This window comes from Erythrolamprus reginae, chromosome 1 (genome assembly GCF_031021105.1).
Source record: "Erythrolamprus reginae isolate rEryReg1 chromosome 1, rEryReg1.hap1, whole genome shotgun sequence".
Taxonomy (NCBI): Eukaryota; Metazoa; Chordata; class Lepidosauria; order Squamata; family Dipsadidae; genus Erythrolamprus; species Erythrolamprus reginae.
Window position 1 is genome coordinate 418,918,978 of NC_091950.1, and position 24,157 is coordinate 418,943,134.

Below are 24,157 nucleotides of genomic sequence, written 5' to 3' on the forward strand. Positions count from 1 at the left end.
TAAATTGTTGGGGTTTTAGATATGTTTTGTTTTAATATTAGATTTGTCTCACTGTTATATTGTTTCTATTACTGTTGTGAGCTGCCCCGAGTCTTCGGAGAGGGGCAGCATACAAATCTAATAAATAAAATAAAAATAATAAAAATTAAAACCCAGTTTGTCATCACTGCCGTATAGCATTCCAGACAAACAGCTGCCTAATGCTTTTCCTGAGAGCATTAAAGCCATTCCCTCTCCTCTCCTTTTCTCCACCCAAACTTTATGGAGGAGATTTCTATTTTTTTTAAATTTTTTTTAATAAAAAAATTAACTTTGTTTCTAACACATAAAACACAAACAAAACACACAAATATTGGACATCATGTGACGTGCCTGTAGCACAACTCTAATAAGGCTTATTTTTTAATTACATAATTTATATTTACATAATATGCATCAAATCAAAACAATGATCTTATTCAGGTACATCTTTTTCTTTCCCTTCCTTCCTGATCCTCACCAACTTTCTAACATTTATTGACTCCCTGTCTTTGCTTTTCCCTTTTTTCGGTCCATCGAATCATAGAACCTATCCCAACAGTTAGTATATTCTAGCTCATCTGTATTTTTCAGTTCTTTGGTTAAACCAATGTTTCCCAACCTTGGCCACTTGAAGATGGACATATGTTTATCCCAGGCATGTTTAAATTCAGTTACTGTGGATTTACCAACCAGGTCTGCTGGAGGTTTGTTCCAAGCATCTACTATTTTCTCACGTTGCTTCTGATCTTTCCCCCAACTAACCTCAGATTGTGCTCCCTTGTTCTTGTTTGTTTATTTGTTTGCTTATTTATTTATTTATTTTATTTATTTATTTTTTTATTTAATCAGGTAGAATCTATTAAAGGGGGAATAGATGGGAAAATGAAGTGAAATATAACTATGAGAGAATAGCAGAAAAACATATAGGTATAGAAGAGAAGATATAGGAGATATAGGAGAAACAATAGGACAGGGGACGGTAGGCACTCTGGTGCACTTACGTACGCCCCTTACTGACCTCTTAGGAACGTGGTGAGGTCAACCATGGATAGTCTAAGTATAAAGTGTTGGGGGTTAGGGGATGACACTACAGAGTCCAGTAGTGAATTTCACGCTTCGACCACTCGATTACTAAAGTCGTATTTTTTACAGTCAAGTTTGGAGTGCTTAATATTAAGCTTGTATCTGTTGTGGGCTCTTGTGTTGTTGTGGTTGAAGCTGAAGTAGTCTTTGAAAGGTAGGACGTTGCAGCATATGATCTTGTGGGCAATACTTTTTCTTTCCCTTCCTTTTTTTTAGACTGATCCTCACCAACTTTCTAACATTTATTGACTCCCTGTCTTTGCTTTTCCCTTTTTTCTGTCCATCGAATCATAGAACCTATCCCAACAGTTAGTATATTCTAGCTCATCTGTATTTTTCAATTCTTTGGTTAAACCAATGTTTCCCAACCTTGGGCACTCAAAGATATTTGGACTTCAACTCCCAGAATTCCCCAGCCAGCATTTGGTAGTTGAAGTCTGGTAGTTGAAGTCTGGTAGTTGAAGTCCAAATATCTTCAAGCAGTCAAGGTTGGGAAACACTGGGTTAAACTATTTCTGCACAGGCTGTTATAGTGGGCGTTATTTTCATTTTTCCAATATTGTGCGAGAACTATTCTCGTTCCTGGCGTTATATGTAAAATTATATACAGTTAATTTTCTTCAAAGTTCTCACGGGCTATTCCCAGCAAAAAAAAAAAAAAGTTCAGGCTCCTTTTCTATTCTCCTCTCTAATATTTCCTCTCGCCAAATCTGGATTTCCCCCCAATATTCTGAATTTTGACACACACCAGCCGCTTATGGTGCCCGTGGGATTTATTTATTTTTCCGCCACAGGGCTACTGCAAAAGTTGTGAAAGTTTGCTGCCAAATGGAAGCACAAAGTCCGGATGCGGTGCCAGTTTTAAGTCAGCTTTGGAAAGCTGGGTTGTTGTTGGTTTCTTTTTTTAGTCAACTTGAAACTTACCATAAATGTACAAACAGGACGGTATCATTCCATATCTGATTAGCATAAGCTCTAAGGCACCATTTGCATCCTTAAGGACTAGAAAACTGTTTTTTTTTAAATAAATAAATAAAACTATGCCTGAGAATTTCCTGACGTAAGCTGCAGCTATTTTTTTTTTCCTGTGCTGGTTGGGAGGACAAAACACACAGAGAGGTCAAAAGACATCCTGCTCCTAGCTCCCAAAATTGCTTGGGTGGGGAAGGCCTGACTGCTGCCCCTCCAAGATTTGGGGTGGACTTGTTACATAAAACAGAGCATGGATGTTTTCTTACTCTATTGTCTAAAGCACTGTTTTTCAACCAGTGTGCCGTGGCACACTAGTGTGCCGCGAGACATGGTCAGGTGTGCCGCAAAGCTCAGAGAAAGAAAACAAGAGAGAGAGAAAGAAAGAAAGAGAAAGCAAGCAAGAGAGAAAAAGAACAAGAGAGAAAGAAAGAAAGAGAGAGAAAGCAAGCAAGAGAAAGAAAGAGAGAAAGAGAACAAGAGAGAAAGAAAGCAAGAGAAAGAAAGAAAGCAAGAGAGAGAGAGAAAGAGAGGGAGGGAAGGTGGGAGAGAGAAAGACATAGAGGGAGGGAGGGAGGGAAGGAGAGAGAAAGAGAGCAAAAATGAGGAAAGAAGGAAGAGAGAAAGAAAGAGGGATGGAGAGAGAGAAAAAAGAGGGAGAGAAAGAGGGAGAGAGAAATAGAGCGAAAGGGAGGAAGAGAGAGAATTTTATTGTCCAATATTTTTTTAGCCGCCCCCCCCCCCTCAATGTGCCCCATGGTTTTGTAAATGTAAAAAATGTGCCGCGCCTCAAAAAAGGTTGAAAATCACTGGTCTAAAGCACTGTTTTTCAACCAGTGTGCCGCGGCACACTAGTGTGCCGTGAGACATGGTCAAATGTGCCGTGAAGCTCATCAAAAGAGAAAGAGAGAGAGAGAAAGAAAGAAAGAGAGAGAGAAAGAAAGCAAGAGAGAAAGAGAGAGAAAGAAAGCAAGAAAGAGAACGAGAGGGAAAGAAAGCCGCCCCGAGTCTACAGAAAGGGACGGCATACAAATCTAATAAAGAAAGAAAGAGAGAGAGAAAGCAAGAAAGAGAGAGAGAGAGAAAGAAAGCAAGAGAGAGGTAGAAAGCAAAAAAGAGAGGAAGGAAGGAAGAGAGAAAGAAAGGGATGGAGAGAGAGGGGAAGGAAGGAAGAGAGAGAAAGAGGGAGAGAAATAGAGCAAAAGGGAGGAAGAGAGAGAGAGAGAAAAAATTTTGTCCAAACTTTTTTTAGCCCCCCCACTTCCCCCTGCTCAATGTGCCCCATGATTTTGTATATGTAAAAAATGTGCCGCAGCTCAAAAAAGGTTGAAAATCACTGGTCTAAAAGGAATCCAAACCTCATATATGAACTGAATAAACAAAATCTCACAGCCAACCCCCACTCAGTAAAAGACCTTGGAATACTAATATCAAATGACCTAAGTGCTAAAGCCCATTGCAACAATATCGCCAAAAAGGCTTCTAGAGTTGTTAACCTGATCCTACGCAGCTTCTGCTCTGGCAATCTCACGCTACTTACCAGAGCTTACAAAACTTTTGCCAGACCCATCCTTGAATGCAGCTCATCTGTCTGGAACCCATATCACATCTCGGACATCAACACCCTCGAAAACATCCAAAGATACTTCACCAGAAGAGCCCTTCACTCCTCCACTCGAAACAGAAAACCCTACGAAAATAGACTAACAATCCTGGATCTAGAAAGCTTAGAAATACGATGCCTAAAACACGATTTAAGTATTGCCCACAAGATCATATGCTGCTACATCCTGCCTGTCAATGACTACTTCAGCTTCAACCGCAACAACACAAGAGCACGCAACAGATTCAAACTTAATATTAATCGCTCCAAACTTGACTGTAAAAAATATGACTTTAGCAATCGAGTTGTCAAAGCGTGGAACTCATTACCGACTCAGTAGTGTCAACCTCTAACCCCCAACATTTCTCCCTTAGACTATCCACGATTGACCTCTCCAGGTTCCTAAGAGGTCAGTAAGGGGCGTACATAACTGCACTAGTGTGCCTTTCGTCCCCTGCCCAATTGTCTCTCCTTATCTCATATATCATATATCTTTTCTTCCTTTCATATATCTTCTCCTCTATTTTTATATCTTTCCTTCTATCCTTTTCTTTATATATAATACTACATGTCTATTCTTTTCAATATGTATTGTGTATTGGACAAAATAAATAAATAAAATGAAATAAATAAGTACTTTAAAAAGCACTATTTACTCTTTTGGTCCTCCATACCTGATTTTATTTATAATAATTAATAATAATAATTTATTAGATTTGTATCCCACCCCTCTCCAAAGACTCAGGGCGGCTCACAATTTACTTACTTACTCAAATTTTTGGAGTATAAGACACACCCTTTTCCCTCCCAAAAGAGGCTGAAAATTTGGGTGCATCTTATACTCCGAATGTAGCTTTTTTGAAGCTTTCTTCAAAAGGTGTTAATGATCTTCCCAGCTTGCAGGATTTTTTCATTGCTTCTCCCTCCAAAGATTTTTTTCTAGCCCTAAGTCTTTGCAGGCCTGTTTTCATTGCTATCTCCTCCGAAGATTTTTTTTTTTGCAGCCCTAACCAGGGGATAAAATAATGTGCTGAAGCTGACCAGTGTAAGGACCTTACCCAAATGAATACATTGAAATATAGAAGATTGACGACAGAAAAAGACCTCGTGGTCCATCTACTCCACCCTTATACTATTTCATGTATTTTTTCTTAGGATGGATATATGTTTATCCCAGGCATGTTTCAATTCAGTGACTGTGGATTTACCAACCACGTCTGCTGGAAGTTTGTTCCAAGCATCTACTACGCTTTCAGTCAAATCATATTTTCTCACGTTACTTCTGATCTTTCCTCCAACTAACCTCAGATTGTGTCCCCTTGTTCTTGTGTTCACTTTCCTATTAAAAACACTTCCCTCCTGAACCTTATTTAACCCTTGAACATATTTAAATCTTTCGATCATGTCCCCCCTTTCCCTTCTGTCCTCCAGACTATACGGATTGAGTCCATTAAGTCTTTCCTGATATGTTTTATGCTTAAGACCTTCCACCATTCTTGTAGCCCGTCTTTCGACCCATTCAATTTTATCAATATTTTTTTGTAGGTGAGGTCTCCAGAGCCAAACACAGTATTTCAAATGTGGTCTCACCAGCGCTCTATACAGCGGGATCACAACCTCCCTCTTCCTGCTTGTTATACCTCTAGCTATGCAGCCAAGCATTCTACTTGCTTTCCCTACCGCCTGACCGCACTGTTCACCCATTTTGAGACTGTCAGAAATCACTACCCCTAAGTCCTTCTCTTCTGAAGTTTTTGCTAACACAGAACTGCCAATACAATACTCAGATTGAGGATTCTTTTCCCCCCAAGTGCATTATTTTACATTTGGAAACATTAAACTGCAGTTTCCATTGCTTTGACCACTTATCTAGTAAAGCTAAATCATTTGCCATATTAGAGACGCCTCCAGGAATATCAACCCTATTGCACACTTTACATATAATACCTATACATATAATATAGCACTATAATATCTGGTAGGTAGATTTTTCCCCCTATTTTCTTTACCCAAAACTAAGATGTATCTTATACTCCAGTGCATATTATACTCCAAAAAATGGGGTACTTACTTACTTATTTATTGGTACTTACTTACTTACTTACTTACTTACTTACTTACTTACTTACTTACTTACTTACTTATACACTTCTCTCTCTCACCCTCCCTCCCTCCCTCTTCCTTCTTTCCTCTTTCATACCCTACCGTTATTATTTTTATCAATAACTCAAGGTAGCAAACATATCCAACACATCTACACTTCTATTTTCCCATGACAACAACCTTGTGAAGCAGGTTGGGCTGAAAGAAAGCGAGTGGCCCAAATCACCCAGCTGGTTTCCATGCCTAAAAAGACTAGGAAATTAGCTTAACAACCATGTTACTAAATTAACAACTGTCATGGAAAAAATTTAGCTAGCTGGTCACCAGAATTGACCCAAAATTAATAACACGCCATCAATCCACTGTTCTTGTTGTTATTCTATGCCTTCTTGGCAGCAAATACGTCTGCCGACTACAGCAAATTCTGATATATTTTAGGAACAACGCACAAACTGTGCATTGATTTGACAAATGCCCTTCAAATTCTTAAAACTTTCTTCAAGACACAGTCCAGGGTTTTTTTTCTTTTAGACTACCGATGAAAGCCAAAATTAATAACCATCTGCAGACCAACTGTCAGAACATGAGGCTTAAATTTAAAAAAATCTAATTGGTTCATACAATTCATGCAACAATTGGAAAATGCAATTTTCTGCCCTGTTTGAAAGAGTGACTTATTGGTTATTATGTTTATTGGTTATTATAATTTTAATAAGATTCTTCTCTCTCACTATAATAAGTACCATTTCATTTTAAGATGAAGTTCGCAATATTCAGTTGATTGATCTTTTTGGAGGCTAGTTGGCAAAAGTGTTAGTTTAGGGCAAAATTCTAGGACTTTTAACAAATCTAGAAAGCATTTTCTTTTAACGAGATAGAAACATAGAAGACTGACGGCAGAAAAAGACCTCATGGTCTGCCCTTATACTATTTCCTGTATTTTATCTTACAATAGATATATGTTTATCCCAGGCATGTTTAAATTCATTTACTGTGGATTTACCAACCACGTCTGCTGGAAGTTTGTTCCAAGGATCTACTACTCTTTTAGTAAATAATATTTTCTCATGTTGCTTTTGATCTTTCCCCCAACTAACTTCAGATTGTGTCCCCTTGTTCTTGTGTTCACTTTCCTATTAAAAATACTTCCCTCCTGAACCTTATTTAACCCTTTGACCTATTTAAATGTTTCGATCATGTCCCCCCTTTTCCTTCTGTCCTCCAGACTATACAGATTGAGTTCATGAAGTCTTTCCTGATACGTTTTATGCTTAAGACCTTCCACCATTCTTGTAGCCCGTCTTTGGACCCGTTCAATTTTGTCAATATCGTTTTGATAGGACACTCATTAGCTGAAAATTATCTTTTAACCTGGAGGGAAGGAAAAACTGACTTGTGTGTGCATTAGGTTATTCAAACTATTTTCCCCACCCTTGGCTGAAGAAAAATATCAAATAATTGACTTTTGAAAAGAGAAATAGTGGGAAAAATTGTTATATGTGGTGTTTTGCACACATTTCTTTAAAAGGCAGTTCATAGGTAGCACAAACTCCAGAAGTTAATACTTAGGTAATACAGTACATTCTTACATAGGTAGTTCCTCAACCTGTTTATCACAGTTGAACTCAAAATGTATGTTGCTAAGTGTATTTTGCCTCATTTTACGAATTTTTCTTGTCACGGTTTTTAAGTGAACACCCTTGTTAAGTGGAATCTGGCTTCCCCATTAACTTTGCTTGTCAAAAGGTCGCAAAAGGGGTCATATGACCCCAAGACACTGCAACCACCATTAAAAAATTGCCAGTTGACAAGCATGTGAATTTTTGATCATGTGACTACAGGGATGAGGCATCATATGACTGGGGAATGCTGGGAGTTGAAGTCCATCTGTCTTAAAGCTCCCAAGGCTGAAAAACTCTGGGGTCAAATCTATGTTATTGCCATATTAGTATCAGGAGTTTTCAATTCAATTGTAAAGAAACATAGAAACATAGAAGACTGACGGCAGAAAAAGACCTCATGGTCCATCTAGTCTGCCCTTATACTATTTCCTGTATTTTATCTTACAATGGATATATGTTTATCCCAGGCATGTTTAAATTCAGTTACTGTGGATTTACCAACCACGTCTGCTGGAAGTTTGTTCCAAGGATCTACTACTCTTTCAGTGAAATAATTTTTTCTCACGTTGCTTTTGATCTTTTCCCCAACTAACTTCAGATTGTGTCCCCTTGCTCTTGTGTTCACTTTCCTATTAAAAACACTTCCATCCTGAACCTTATTTAACCCTTTAACATATTTAAATGTTTCGATCATGTCCCCCCTTTTCCTTCTGTCCTCCAGACTATACAGATTGAGTTCATTAAGTCTTTCCTGATACGTTTTATGCTTAAGACCTTCCACCATTCTTGTAGCCCGTCTTTGGACCCGTTCAATTTTGTCAATATCTTTTTGTAGGTGAGGTCTCCAGAACTGGACACAGTATTCCAAATGTGATCTCACCAGAGGGATCACAATCTCCCTCTTCCTGCTTGTTATACCTCTAGCTATGCAGCCAAACATTCTACTTGGTTTCCCTACTGCCTGACCGCATTGTTCATCCATTTTGAGACTGACAGAAATCACTACCCCATAATCCTTCTCTTCTGAAGTTTTTGCTAACACAGAACTGCCAATGCAATACTCAGATTGAGGATTCCTTTTCCCCAAGTGCATTATTTTACATTTGGAAACATTAAACTGCACTTTCCATTGCTTTGACCACTTGTCTAGTAAAGCTGCATCATTTGCCATATTGCAGACGCCTCCGGGAATATCAACCCTATTGCACACTTTTGAGTCATTGGCAAATAGGCAAACCTTCCCTACCAAACCTTCCCCTATGTCACTCACAAACATATTAAACATATCAAACATATTAAAAAGAATAGGACCCAGACCCTTGTGCTTGTAACCAGTCTCTGCTCAGAATACTTGCAGAATCACATAACCTCAGGATGCCATAAATTTGAGTCAATTGACAAACGTCTGGATTTTGTTCATGGGACTATGGGGATGCTGCAACCATTATGTGGCTGTGTCACATTTTCAGTTCTGTTGTAACTTTCAATGGTCACTAAATGAACTGTCATAAGTCGAGAACTATCTGTGGAATATATTTTTTTCCTTCCCCACCTGCACAATTTGCCAAAAAGCTAAATAATAAAAGAAACATTTAAATAAAAAGAACTTCCTACGATGGAGTACAAATACACGTAGAGATATCGACATATAACCACAACGGAGACCAAATGTTTGTTACTAAGTGAGATATTTTTCAAAGTGAGTTTTGCCCCATTTTATGACTTGTTAAGTGAATCGCCCCGAGTCCTCAGAGAGGGGTGGCATACAAGTCCAATTAATAAATAAATCATTGCAGTTATTAAGTTAGTAACACAGTTCTTAAGTGAAACTGGCTTCCCCATTGACTTTACTTGTCAGGCAAGCCTTTGGAGCCTGGGAAGGGCAAAACATGAGCCTATTGGGCCCACCAGAAGTTGGGAAACAGTCCGTTTCTGGCCTTCAGAGGGCCTCTGCGGAGCGAGAGACATTGTTTTCACCCTCCCCAGGCATTGAATTATGGTTGTGGGCACTCGCGCATGCGCTATAGTGCACGGCAACACTCTTTCGGCACCTGAGGGGGAAAAGGCTCATCGTCACTGGTGTAGGGTTTCCTGCCTAAGCAGGGGGTTGGACTAGAAGACCACCAAGGTCCCTTCCAACTCTGTTGTTGTTGTTGTTGTTGTTATTTGCTCTTCTCCGCACTCTTTCTAGTCTCAACATCTTTTTTTACATTGTGATGACCAACCCGAGATATTGGAAGGCTGCTATCATGTCTCCCCTGGTCCTTCTTTTCATTAAACTAGACGTAGCCAGTTCCAGCAACCGTTCTTCATATTTTAGCCTCTAGTTCCCTAATAATCTTTGTCACTCTTCTCTGCATTTTTTCTAGTCTCAATGTCCTTTTTTGCATCGTGGCGACCAAAACTGAACGCCGGATTCCACGTGTGGCCTTACCAAGGCTTTATAAAGTAGTATTAACACTTTGCATGATCTTGATTCTATCCCTCCGTTGATGCAGCCTAGAACTTCATGGCATCGGACCAGAACATCTCCGGGACCGCCTTCTGCCGCGGCCCCGACCCTCTGGAACCAGCTCCCCCCAGATATCAGAGCTGCCCCCAACCTCCTTGCCTTTCGCAAGCTCCTTAAAACCCGCCTCTGTCGTCAGGCATGGGGGAATTGAATTTTTTTCCCTTCCCCCTAGGCTAGGCTTATAGAATTTATACATGGTACGCTTGTTTGTATGATTGGTCTCTTAAATTGGGGGGTTTTTAGATTACTTTTTAATATTAGATTTGTTACATTGTTTTCTTTGTTGTTGTTAGCCGCCCCGAGTCTTCGGAGAGGGGCGGCATACAAATCTAATAAATAAATAAATAAAATCATAAACTGTGTTGGCTTTTTTGGCAGCTGCTGCACACGGCTGGCTCACATTTAAACGATTGTCCACTAGGACTCCCTCTAAGAAACAGCGACCAACCCTCCCCTCCCCCCCCTTCCCCTCCTCGCCTCCTTACCTGAGACGCCAACATGTGCTGGGACAGATGGAAGGGGAACGGGGCCGTGGTTCCCGCCGTCCCTTGAGGTGCCGAGAGCCCCCCGTTTTCCAAGCCCCCTCCGCCCGCCACCGAAGCCAGCAAGTGTCCCATGCCCATCGCCGAAAAGGCTCCAGGCGCCATAGCGAACTGGGTCGGGTGAAGGAAGAACGGCTGCCCGGCGCTCAGAGGGTTGAAGAACTGCTGACCGTGAAGACCCGAGAGGGCTAAACTCTGCAGGTGGCTGGGGTTCAAGTGTGGAGGGCTGTCGGTCTGGACCATCAGCGGGGCAAAGGCTTCCTTGCTGCTGCAGCCCACGGGGGCGCAATCCACGGGCAATTCCTTTTTGGATGCTTCCGGGGGCGACTGCAGGAGAGACTCCTTCCTTCGGCCCTCCGGTTTCTCCTTCTCCAAGGCCAGAGGTGTAAAGGGGGCGCTTTCCCCAACACCTTCCTTAGAGGCCTCAACGGCTTTGCTGCCCCGTTCTTTACTCCGCTCGTCCGCTTGCAAGCCGGGGCTGTGGTTGTGGGGAGGGCTGCCTAGACCCAGGTCAGGGCTGGACCTCTTCACCCCCAACGACCCTTTCTCCGGCTCTTGGTCGCTTCCTTTGTCTTCTGCAACGAGAAAGAAATAGTTTTAAACATTTAAATATGTCAAAGGGTTAAATAAGGTTCAGGAGGGAAGTGTTTTTAATAGGAAAGTGAACACGAGAACAAGGAGGCACCATCTGAGGTTAGTTGGGGGAAAGATCAGAAGCAACATGAGAAAATATTATTTTACTGAAAGAGTAGTAGATGCTTGGAGCAAACTTCCAGCAGACGTGGTTGGTAAATCCGCAGTCACTGAATTTAAACATGCCTGGGATAAACATCATCATCATCATCATTATTATTATTATTATTATTATTATTATTACTACTACTACTACTATTATTTATTAGATTTGTATGCCGCCCCTCTCCGCAGACTCCGCAAACATAGATCCATCCTAAGATAAAATACAGGAAATAGCATAAGGGCAGACTAGATGGACCATGAGGTCTTTTTCTGCCGTCAATCTTCTATGTTTCTGTGTTTCTATGTTTTAGCGGCCGGTGCTTCTCAAATATTTTATTTATTTATTTTTTATTTGTTGTTTTGCCAAGTACATATTGGTGGCATACAGACATATAATAATATTCTATGTTTGTATGAGTTTTGAGTATACAGTTATAAGTCAAAATACACACCTATATGTAAAAGGAAAGAAAGGGAAAGAGAGAAAGAAAAAGGAAGAGGAAAGAGAAAGAAAGTAATGATATATATGATTGATATATATATATATATATATATATATATGTGTTAAATGTTTATTAATATAGTTTGTCGGCTATAGATATATTACTGCCTTGCAGTGGCCCTGGGCTGGGCCTATAGGCAAAAAAAGAGGAGCTGTGACGTTCCTTGGAAATATACCAGGGTCATCCGACATAAGAAAAAATATATATATATATATATATATATATATATATATATATGATATGTGTATGATATGATTGTGTGTATGTTTTTATATATTGGGGTTTTTTTAGACTTTTTAATGTAAAATTGTTATTTTTAGATTTTAAATATTAGATTTGTTACCATGTATTGTTTTTTATCACTGTTGTGAGCCGTCCCGAGGCTACGGAGAGGGGCGGCATAGAAATCTAATTAATAATAATAATAATAATAATAATGATGATGATGATGATAAGGGGGAAATGAAAAAGAAGAGAAAGAAGAAGAAAAGAAGAGGTAAATTCATATATATAAATTTATCAGATGTCTGGAGGACAGAAGGAAAAGGGAGGACATGATCGAAACATTTAAATATGTTAAAGGGTTAAATAAGGTTCAGGAGGGAAGTCTTTTGAATAGGAAAGTGAACACAAGAACAAGGGGACACAATCTGAGGTTAATTGGGGGAAAGATCAGAAGCCACGTGAGAAAATATTATTTTACTGAAAGAGTCGTAAATGCTTGGAACAAACTTCCAGCAGACGTGGTTGGTAAATCCGCAGTCACTGAATTTAAACATGCCTGGGATAAACATATATCCATCCTAAGATAAAATACACAAAATTTTATAAGGGCAGACTAGATGGACCATGAGGTCTTTTTCTGCCGTCAATCTTCTCTGTTTCTATGTCGTAAATAGTGTCAATTTATCTGTTGACCCGATTACAGCTTTTAAGATCTTTACTATCGGTATAAATGAAAATTTAGAGTTTCTAAACTTGAGTTAGAATTTAAATTTTTGTCGTTTTGAATTTGTTCATCCTTTTATCAATGATTCGTAATATTATTTTATGAGTTCGTGGGATAGTTGTTTGGGTGAAGTTTAAGAGGGTCATGATGGAGTTGTATGTTGTCTTTCCTCCAGCCAAATGTACCATTTATTCCACGCTTTGCAGAACTCTGATTCCTTAACAAATGCTTCACTTAGCAACAGAAATGTTTGCCTCCACTGTGGTTGTAAGTCAAGGACCAGTTATAAAACGCATAAATGTACAAAATCCCATTAATGTTTTACAATGAAATGCAATGGGGCTACCGCTCTCTACATGGGGCTACCTTTGAAAAGTGTTTGGAAACTTCAGATCGTGCAGAATGCAGCTGCGAGAGCAATCATGGGCTTTCCCAAGTATGCCCATGTTACACCAACACTCCACAGTCTGCATTGGTTGCCGATCAGTTTCCGGTCACAATTCAAAGTGTTGCTTATGACCTATAAAGCCCTTCATGGCACCGGACCAGATTATCTCAGGGACCGCCTTCTGCTGCACGAATCCCAGCGACCAGTTAGGTCCCACAGAGTGGGTCTTCTCCGGGTCCCGTCAACAAAACAATGTTGCTTGGCGGGACCCAGGGGAAGAGCCTTCTCTGTGGCGGCCCCGACCCTATGGAACCAGCTCCCCCCAGAGATTAGAATTGCCCCCACCCTCCTTGCCTTTTGTAAGCTGCTTAAAACCCACCTCTGCCGCCAGGCATGGGGGAATTGAGATACTCTTTCCCCCTAGGCCTTTACAATTTTATGCATGGTATGTCTGTACGTATGATTGGTTTTTATATAATGGGTTTTTAACTGTTTTTAGTATTGGATTATTATTGTATGCTGTTTTATTACTGTTGTTAGCCGCTCCGAGTCTGCAGAGAGGGGTGGCATATAAATAAGTAAGTAAGTAAGTAAGTAAGTAAGTAAGTAAGTAAGTAAGTAAGTAAGTAAGTAAGTTGTAACTAAAGATGGGGTCTTTGTAAAAGATCCTTTTTAATAAAATTGAGCAAGCCCCAATGGGAATCTGCTTTGCCTGGCATTAGCTCTGCCAAGGACTGATGACTCAAGAGAAAAGTTGTATGCGTGTGTTTTTTTAATAGCTTCCTTCTTACTGGAGAACATCAGATATCTTGCAGTAAATACTCCCGGTATTCACCTCGATGCCAAAATAAATGAGGAGTTTCGAGATTTATAGCTTCTCGCTACTAAACTATGACGTGGTGTGATCAATAAATCATAAAACCTCCAAGGCTGTGACCCTACCACACATTTTTAGGAGGAAATGCCAATTTACCTTACAATAGGAAACTGTTAAAGCAGAAGTCTCCAACTTTGGCAACTCTAAGCCTGGAGGACTTCAACTCCCAGAATTCAAGGCCCCCTCATGCACTAAGCTCTCTGTGCATGCTCAAGCAACATGCTCCCGCATTTCTCAACCTCTAGTGGGTCCGATAGATTTTCACCCTCCCCAAGCTGCAGAGGCATTCTTGGAGGCTGGGGAGAGCAAAAACACCCACCCCTGCCCCTTTGGAGGCCCCCAGGAGGCCTAAAACGTGCTCCCAGAGTTTCTGTGTGAGCCAAAAATAATAATAATAATAATAATTAATAATAATAATAATAATAATAATTTATTAGATTTGTATGCTGCCCCTCTCCGAAGATTCGGGGCGGCCCACAACAATAACAACAATGTAACAAATCTAATACATTAAAAGAAGTCTAAAACCCATTATTTAAAAATTCTATTCAATTCAATTCAATTTATTAGATTTGTATGCCGCCCCTCTCCGAAGACTCGGGGCGGCTCACAACAATAATAAAAACAGTATAATAATGGAACAAATCTAATAATAAAATTATATTTAAAAAACCCAACAATTTAAAAACCATACAACACATACACACCAAACATAAAATATAAGAAAGCCTGGGGGAGATGTCTTAATTCCCCCATGCCTGGCAATATAGGTGGGTCTTGAATAGCTTGCGAAAGACAAGGAGGGTGGGGGCCGTTCTAATCCCCGGGGGGAGTTGATTCCAGAGGGCCGGGGCCGCCACAGAGAAGGCTCTTCCCCTGGGGCCTGCCAAACGACATTGTTTGGTCGATGGGACCCAGAGAAGGCCAACTCTGTGGGACCCAGCTGGAGCTCAGCTAGGGCAAAGACTCACATGCCGACAGATATGGCTCCATGTGCTACCTGTGGCACATGTGCCATAGATTCACCGTCACTAGAGGACATCAATAATAATAATAATAATAATAATAATAATAATAATAATAATAATAATATATTAGATTTGTATGCTGCCCCTCTCCGAAGACTCAGGGTAGCTCACAACATAGCAACAGTACAATACAATACAATATTTAAAAGTTAATTTAAAAAACATTAACATAACATAATCAATCCACGGTTCCTTCCACCACCTGTTCTGTTCTATTCTATTCTATTCTTGTTGTTGTTAGTTGCGAAGTCATGTCCAATCCAACACAATCCCATGGACAACGTTCCTTCAGGCCTTCCTATCTTCTAACATCCTCTGGAGTCCATTAAGCTCACTCCAACTGTTTCAGTGACCCCATCCAGCTGCTACATTCTCTGTAAAGGTTGAGCTCAATTGGGGTCGTAAGTGGAGGACTTTCTGTATAGTGATTTTTTTTTTTTTGCCGGCTTTTCTAGTTGTGTGAAGATGACAACCTTCATCAATATATTGTCAATTTACAGAATAACAGAATAACAGAGTTGGAAGGGACCTTGAAGGTCTTCTAGTCCAACCCCCTGCTTAGGCAAGAAACCTTGTACTACTTTAGACAAATTTATTTATTTATTTATTAGATTTGTATGCCGCCCCTCTCCGAAGACTCGGGGCGGCTAACAACAGTATAAAAAGACAATGTAAACAAACCTAATACTGTATTAAAAATAATCTTAAAACCCCCAATTTAAAGAACCACTCATACATACAAGCATACCATGTATAAATTCTATAAGCCTAGGGGGAAGGGAAATTTCAATTCCCCCATGCCTGACGACAGAGGTGGGTTTTAAGGAGCTTGCGAAAGGCAAGGAGGGTGGGGACAACTCTGATATCTAGGGGGAGCTGGTTCCAGAGGGCCGGGGCCGCCACAGAGAAGGCTCTTCTCCTGGGTGCCGCCAAACAACATTGCTTAGTCGACGGGACCCGGAGAAGGCCAACTCTGCGGGACCTAACTGGTCACTGGGATTCGTGCAGCAGAAGGCGGTCCCGGAGATATTTTGGTCCGATGCCATGAAGGGCTTTATAGGTCATAACCAACAGTTTAAATTGTGACCGGAAATTGATCGGCAACCAATGCAGACTGCAGAGTGTTGGTGTAACATGGGCATACCTTGGGAAGCCCATGATTGCTCTTGCAGCTGCATTCTGCACGATCTGAAGTTTACGAACACTCTTCAAAGGTAGCCCCTTGTAGAGAGCGTTACAGTAGTCGAACCCCGAGGTGATGAGGGCATGAGTGACTGTGAGCAGTGACTCCCGGTCCAAATAGGGCCGCAACTGGTGCACCAGGAGAACCTGAGCAAACAGAGTTGGAAGGAACCTTAGAAGTCTTCTAGTCCAACCCCCTGCTTAGGCAAGAAACCTTACACTACTTTAGACAAATGGTTATCTAACATCTTAAAAACCTCCAGTCCTGGAGCATTTACAACTTCTGGAGGCAAGCTGTTCCACTGATTAATTGTTCTCACTTTTAAAGAAATTTCTCCTTGGTTCTAAATTATTTATCTCCTTGATTAGTTTCCACTCATTGGGTTTATTTGGTGAGGACTTTTTTAAAAAAAAACAAACAAACCCTAGTTTATTCACTTTAAAATCAGAAAAGCTTCTGAGCACCAATATTAAGAATCCCAGGTATTTTCTGAAATATTTTAGGGTGAAATGGGACTAAAAATTCCTTTGGGGGGGGGGAGAGTTTAGTACAACCAGCAGGGGGCGATAGATAGCAAAGTCTCTCTTTCCCCCAAAATACATTTATCAGTAGCAAGGAATTGGATTGAAGGGAGCGAAGAGATAAATTCTCCAGAGACAATATTATTTTTTACAGAAAGAACATTCACATTCTGCTCCACGAATAAACATTATTTAAACTTAGAAACATCGCTGCTTCTCACCCGTTTGGAACCTGCATCTCCAACTATGGCATTATAGAGCTGGTCCCAGACTTACAACGGTTCCATTTAGCGATAGTTCGAAGTTACATTGGCACTGAATAAAGTGACTTATGACTATTTCTCACACTTATGACTGTTCTGGCATTCCCCCCCTCCCCAATGCTCATGTGATTGTTTCTGCAGAGAAGAGCGACAAAGATGATTAGGGGACTGGAGGCTAAAACATATGAAGAACGGTTGCAGGAATTGGGCATGGCTAGTTGAATGAAAAGAAGGACCAAGGGAGACAGGATAGCAGTCTTCCCATATCTCAAGGGTTTCCACAAAGAAGAAGGAGTCAAGCTATTCTCCAAAGCACCTGAGGGTAGAACAAGAAGCAATGAGTGGAAACTAAAGAAGGAGAGAAGCAACTTAGAACTAAGGAGAAATTTCCTGACAGTCAGAATGGTTGGCCAGTGGAACAGCTTGCCTCCAGAAGTTGTGAATGCTCCAACACTGGAAATTTTTAAGAAGATGTTGGATAACCATCTGTCTCAAGTAGTGTAGGGATTCCTGCATAAGCAGAGGGTTAGACTAGATGACCTCCAAAGTCCCTTCCAACTCTGTTGTTGTTGTTGTTGTTATGTCAATACAACACAGCAAACAAGATCACTATGCTGGATTTCGTATTTCATCACCAGTCGGGTGCTTCCCAAGCATCTAGGACTGCGTGATGTAGCGGCGAATTATGTGTGCCGATCCCAGTAAAGTAGCCTTTTGCAATTGACAGATGGAGATTTTGTCAATTCCGATGGTTTTCAAATGTCCGCTGAGATCCTTTAGCACTGCGCCCAGCGTGCCAAGTACCACTGGGACCACTTTCACTGGCTTATGCCAGAGTCATTGCAGCTCTATTTTTAGATCTTCGTATTTCACTAATTTCTCTAGCTGCTTCTCCTCGATTTTGCTGTCTCCTGGGATTGCGATGTCGATGATCCATGCTTTCTTTTTCTCCATAATCAAGATGTCTGGTGTGTTATGCTTCAGAATTCGGTCAGTCTGAAGTCGGAAGTCCCACAGTAGTTTTGCTTGCTCATTTTCAACCACTTTTTTGGGCTTATGATCCCACCAGTTCTTTGCCACTGGTAAATGGTAGTTCCGGCACAGGTTCCAGTGGATCATCTGTGCCACAGTATCATGTCTATGCTTGTAGTCAGTCTGTGCAATCTTTTTGCAGCAGCTGAGTATGTGATCGATTGTTTCATCTGTTTCTTTACAGAGTTTGCACTTTGGATCGTCTGTTGATTTTTCAATTCTGGCTTTGACAGCATTTGTTCTAATGGCCTGTTCTTGTGCCGCCAGTATTAGTCCTTCTGTCTATTATTATTATTATTATTATTATTATTATTATTATTATTATAATATTGGGATGCTGGACAACTGATTCATCTTTATGATAGTTATCTGACAAGTGAAGATTCACTTAACAACCACGTTGCTAACAACTGTGGCAAGAAAAGGCGTAAAAGGGGGCACAACGCACTTCACAAATTTCCTCACTTACCAACCTACATTTGGGGCACAATTGTGGTCATACTTCAAGGACCCCCTGTATAAATTTAACGGGGATAGAGAGGTGAATTGTTACAATTATAATTTTGGAAGGAGTTAGATCACACAGCAGTGCAGGTGGTCCTCGACTTACAACAGTTCATTTGGTGACTGTTCAAAGCTACAGTGGCACTGGAACAAAGATTACTCATGTATGTTTTTCACATTTACGACCATTGCCACATCTCCAATTTTCCCGTGATGGAAAATTCAGAGGCTTGACAACTGGCAGGTACATATGACGGTTGCAGCATCCCGGGGTCACATGATCCCCTTTTGCGACCGTTTGGCAAGCAAAGTTCAATGGGGAAACCAGGTTCGGTTAATGACTATGTAACTAAACAACTGCAGCAATTCACTTAACAACCATGGCAAGAAAAGTCATAAAACAGGACGAAAGTCACCTAACCGCTTAGCAACAGAAACGTCGATCTCAATGGTGGTCATAAGTCAAGGACTACCTATAGATTTTTATGTTTATTATTCATGGAAGACATGGGATTCACACAATTCCCCTAGAATGTGAGCGGTCTTGCTTGCGTGCATGCAATCTTCAAGAGCCAGATGGCTCAGTGGTTAGAGTGCAGTGCTGCAGGCTACTTCACCTAATTGCTAACTGCAGTTCAGCAGTTCAAATCTCACCACTGGCTCAAGGTCGATTCAGCCTTCCATCCTTCCCAGATTGTTGGCTGATTCTGTAAACTGCTTAGAGGGCTGTAAAAGCAGTAGGAAGTGGTATATGAGTCTAAATGCTATTACTATTGCTATTCTGTGCACATGCTTTGCTCAAGCGCATGGCTTAACATAAGAACCTAAGAAGAGCCTAAGAACCTAAGAAGAGCTGAATCAGGCCAAAGCCCATCGAGTCCAGTCAACGAAGCAGTGGAAGTGATGTGCCAGTGCCTAGAGGCTGTTGGAGTCTGGATGGGTGTCAACAAGCTCAAACTCAATCCAGACAAGACGGAGTGGCTGTGGGTTTTGCCTTCCAAGGACAATTCCATCTGTCTGTCCATTACCCTGGGGGGGGGGAATTATTGACCCCCTCAGAGAGGGTTCGCAACTTGGGCGTCCTCCTCGATCCACAGCTAACATTGGAACACCATATTTCGGCTTTGGCGAGGAGGGCGTTTGCCCAGGTTCGCCTGGTGCACCAGTTGCGGCCCTATTTGGACAGGGAGTCATTGCTCACAGTCGCTCATGCCCTTATCACTTCGAGGTTCGATTACTGCAACGCTCTCTACATGGGGCTACCTTTAAAAAGTGTTCGGAAACTTCAGATCGTGCAGAATGCGGCCGTGAGAGCTATCGTGGGGCTTTCTAGATTCGCCCATGTTTCCACAACACTCCGTGGCCTGCACTGGCTGCCGATCGGTTTCCGGTCACAATTCAAAGTGTTGGTAATGACCTTTAAAGCCCTTCATGGCATTGGACCAGAATACCTTTGGAACCACCTTCTACCGCACGAATCCCAGCGGCCAATAAGGTCCCACAGAGTTGGCCTTCTCCGGGTCCCGTCAACCAAACAATGTCGTTTGGCGGGCCCCAGGGGAAGAGCCTTCTCTGTGGCGGCACCAGCCCTCTGGAATCAACTCCCCCCCCCGGAGATTAGAATGGCCCCCACCCTCCTTGTCTTTCGCAAGTTACTCAAGACCCACCTATATCGCCAGGCATGGGGGGAATTAAGACATCTCCCTCAGGCTTATATTTTATGTTTGGTATGTATGTGTTGTATGGTTTTTAAATTGTTGGGGTTTTTAATGTAATTTTATTATTAGATTTGTTCCATTGTTATACTGTTTTTATTATTGTTGTGAGCCGCCCCAAGCCTTCAAGAGGGGCGGCATACAAATCTAATAAATTGAATTGAATTGAATTGAATTGAAATTCTGTGTCACACAGTGCCTACCAATTATCCATGGGGATCTTGAGCAGAAAGAGAAGGCAAAACCCTCCCTTTCCCTCGACCCCCAACAAATGGGACCCAACAGAATTCTGCCTGCCTCAACCAACATAGAGGCGGCACATGGACATCCGTATGGCTTGAACACAGCTTAAAAATGTGGCTAGATAGGATGGCATAGCACCAGGACGGGTGAGAAAGGGTGGGTCGGGCTGGGCCCACCCATAGGTCACTACTGCCAGTTCGCCCGAACCAGTTCAAACCAGCTGAATAGCACTTCTTACCCAAACCCTTTTAATCAAAAGGGGAAAAGATTTGTATGAGAAGGGGGTCCAGGGGTTTAGGATCTGAATTGGGAGTGCCCCCCTATTTGGGGAAGGAATCACCCCTTTACCCCTTGTGGATCGTGCACCCCCGCTCCCCAAAGATGCTCACCTCTGCTGTTTCGATGGACCCGTAAAGGACTGGGCGTCGTCGCCAATGGGGAGTGAAGAGAGTCTCGGACCGGGGCAGGTTCGCAAGACGACGCATCGGATTCGCCTCCGTCTCTGTCCTGCTTGCAGGGGTCTTCGTACATCCGGAGGGAGGGCAGAGTCAGCTGCTTCCTTTCGGTGGCAGGGGGGGAAGGGGGAGGGGAGGGGACAAGTTTTAATCTTTAGCATTGGAGAGAGTCCAAGTCCCCCTTCCCCGCTTCCTTTTCCCTCTTTCCCCCCAGAATTTGTGGCGCTCCATCGCTTGGAGGTTGCAGGTTCAAGTCCCAGTGGGTATGGCTAGCTGATGAGGTCAAAATAAGGCCGAAATAGATCTATCCTAATTTTCAAATTCAGCAAAAAAACATGTGACATATATATATTGATTATTTACATTGATAAAAAACAAGGCAACACAAAAAGAAAACATACATACATATATATAGTGACATATATATATTGATTATTTACATTGATAAAAACAAGACAACATAAAAATAAAACATACATACATACAAACAAGACAAAATAAAGCATTATGCTTTATACATTAAGTAACTTTGGTATCAAAACTTAGAATGGATACCTGCTATGTAGCGGGATTTTTTTTTTTTATTTGTAGCTTATTCATTTGCAACCATTTCAATTCCTACTTACTAATACAAGTTAGTCTCCTTAAATTATCAATATCTATTTCTCTATTTTTCCTTTCATCAGTACGATTTTGAGAACGGCTGTTCCAGAACCAGCCCACTACAGATCTTAATCCCGAAGAACTATATTTAGGATGGCAAGCTAAGATAGGGAGAAAGTGCAGGAACAAGAAAAAACAGCATTTGCCTTATTGCCATTAAGGGGGAAAATAAATATTCTCAATTTACCTTTTTTCTCTCCGGCCATTCCCTGTGTCTCGAAATCCTTTTGCAAAGGGGTTGTTATCTATTTTCAGCTGGGTGATCTGACAAAAAAATTGAAAAAATGTTCATAAACAGTTGAAGGCCAAAATGAAAGAAATGATATACTGTAATGCATAAAACCAGAGAGAAGATCATTATTATTATTATTTTTATTATTATTTATTGGATTTGTATGCCGCCCTTCTCCGTAGACTCGGGGCGGCTAACAACAATAATATAAAACATCATGTAAATCCAATACTAAAACTAATACTAAAACAATTTAAAAACCCTTAATTGTGAAACCAAACATACATACATACAAACAAACATACCATGCATAAATTGTAAAGGCCTAGGGGGAAAGAATATCTCAGTTCCCCCATGCCTGATGGCAGAGGTGGACTTTAAGGAGCTTACAAAAGGCGAGGAGGGTGGGGGCAATTCTAATCTCCGGGGGGAGTTGGTTCCAGAGGGCCGGGGCCGCCACAGAAAAGGCTCTTCCCCTGGGGCCTGCCAAACGACATTGTTTTGTTGACGGGACCCATAGAAGGCCCACTCTGTGGGACCTAACCAGTCGCTGGGATTCGTGCGGCAGAAGGCGGTCTCGTAGATACCCTGATCCGGTGCCATGAAGAGCTTTATAGGTGATAACCAACACTTTGAATTGTGACCGGAAATTGATCGGCATGCAATTTGAATTCTTAATAATTATTTCCCCCCCTGTATTGCTATTGTTATAATTAGATTTAAGACATGAAATAGCTGATATAAATCGATATTCTTTATTAGAAACATAGAAGACTGACGGCAGAAAAAGACCTCATGATCCATCTAGTCTGCCCTTGTATTAGTTTTTGTATTTTATCTTAGGATGGATATATGTTTATCCCAGGCATGTTTAAATTCAGTTACTGTGGATTTACCAACCACGTCTGCTGGAAGTTTGTTCCAAGGATCTACTACTCTTTCAGTAAAATAATATTTTCTCACGTTGCTTTTGATCTTTCCCCCAACTAACTTCAGATTGTGTCCCCTTGTTCTTGTGTTCACTTTCCTATTAAAAACACTTCCCTCCTGGACCTTATTTAACCCTTTAAAATATTTCGATCATGTCCCCCCTTTTCCTTCTGTCCTCCAGACTATACAGATTGAGTTCATGAAGTCTTTCCTGATACGTTTTATGCTTAAGACCTTCCACCATTCTTGTAGCCCGTCTCATATATCATATATATTTTCTTACTTTCGTATATCTTCTCCTCTATTTTTACATATTATCTTTATATATATTACTTCATGTCTATTCTCTTCCATATGTATTGTGTATTGGACAAATGAATAAATAAATAAATAAATAAATAAACTGAACACAGTATTATTGTTTGAAGAGAAGTAAATTTGGATCTTTCCTCTTAAAGAGCAGTTATATTAAAATGAGGGTTAAAACATGAATGAGATAAGTAAGAATACAAGAAAGGGGTTGAAGCACTGCAACATGAATTTACTAGGAAAAAACCAAATAGCCAATAGAAATTTTAATAGCTAATAGCGTTTTGAACTTGAATGAGAATTGAAAACAATCTTTGAAATCCAGATGACAGTTAGAAAAGGAGGTAGCACAAGATAAATTATGTATACCAAAACAAAATAAATATAAATTAAGAAGTTTAATTAAGAATTTGGTGATTGATACTATATTGTATTGTATTGAAATTTGAAGGTATGTGATTTTGTATGTTTGTAAGGGTGGGGGAAAACAATTATACCCATTAACAGTTGAAGGCCCTTTGAGTTGGCCAACTAACTGAAGTCAAGGTAATAGCTATGTATTTGGGGAATATCTGGAGGGCACCAGATTGGGAAATGCTATTTTTTCTTCTCCTTGACTATTTTGTTTAGACTATACTCCCTTTTCTTGGAAAAGTTGCAGGGCAGGAGGAAGATTCTTTGTATTTTAGTATCATTATGCCGATGATACCCAATTGTACATCTCCACCCCATGTCCAGTCAATGAAGCAGTGGAAGTGATGTGCCGGTGCCTGGAGGCTGTTGGACCTGGATGGGTGTCAACAAACTCAAACTCAACCCAGACAAGATGGAGTGGCTGTGGGTCTTGCCTCCCAAGGACAATTCCATCTGTCCGTCCATCACCCTGGGGGGGGGAACTACTGACCCCTTCAGAGAGGGTTCGCAACTTGGCCATCCTCCTCGATCCACAGCTGACACTGGAACATCATCTTTCGGCTGTGGCGAATCCCAGCGACCGATAAGGTCCCACAGAGTTGGCCTTCTTTGGGTCCCGATGACTAAACAATGTCATTTGGCGGGCCCCAGGGGAAGAGCCTTCCCTGTGGCAGCCCTAGCCCTCTGGAATGAACTCCCCCCAGAGATTAGAACTGCCCCCACCCTCCTTGTCTTTCGTAAACTACTCAAGACCC

The 24,157-nt window shown here is 41.2% G+C and overlaps 1 protein-coding gene across 1 annotated transcript in view; it reads right to left on the bottom strand.

Annotated features, from left to right (window-relative positions):
• TBX2 (T-box transcription factor 2) overlaps positions 1-24,157 on the bottom strand; it is a 51,914-nt gene that overhangs the window by 15,143 nt on the left and 12,614 nt on the right. Inside the window, exons 2-4 of the mRNA XM_070731022.1 lie at positions 21,705-21,781; positions 20,789-20,958; positions 10,399-11,030 (exon numbers count right to left, since the gene is read on the bottom strand). Coding sequence (XP_070587123.1) covers positions 10,399-11,030; positions 20,789-20,958; positions 21,705-21,781 — 879 coding nt within the window. The remainder of the gene's footprint in view (positions 1-10,398; positions 11,031-20,788; positions 20,959-21,704; positions 21,782-24,157) is intronic.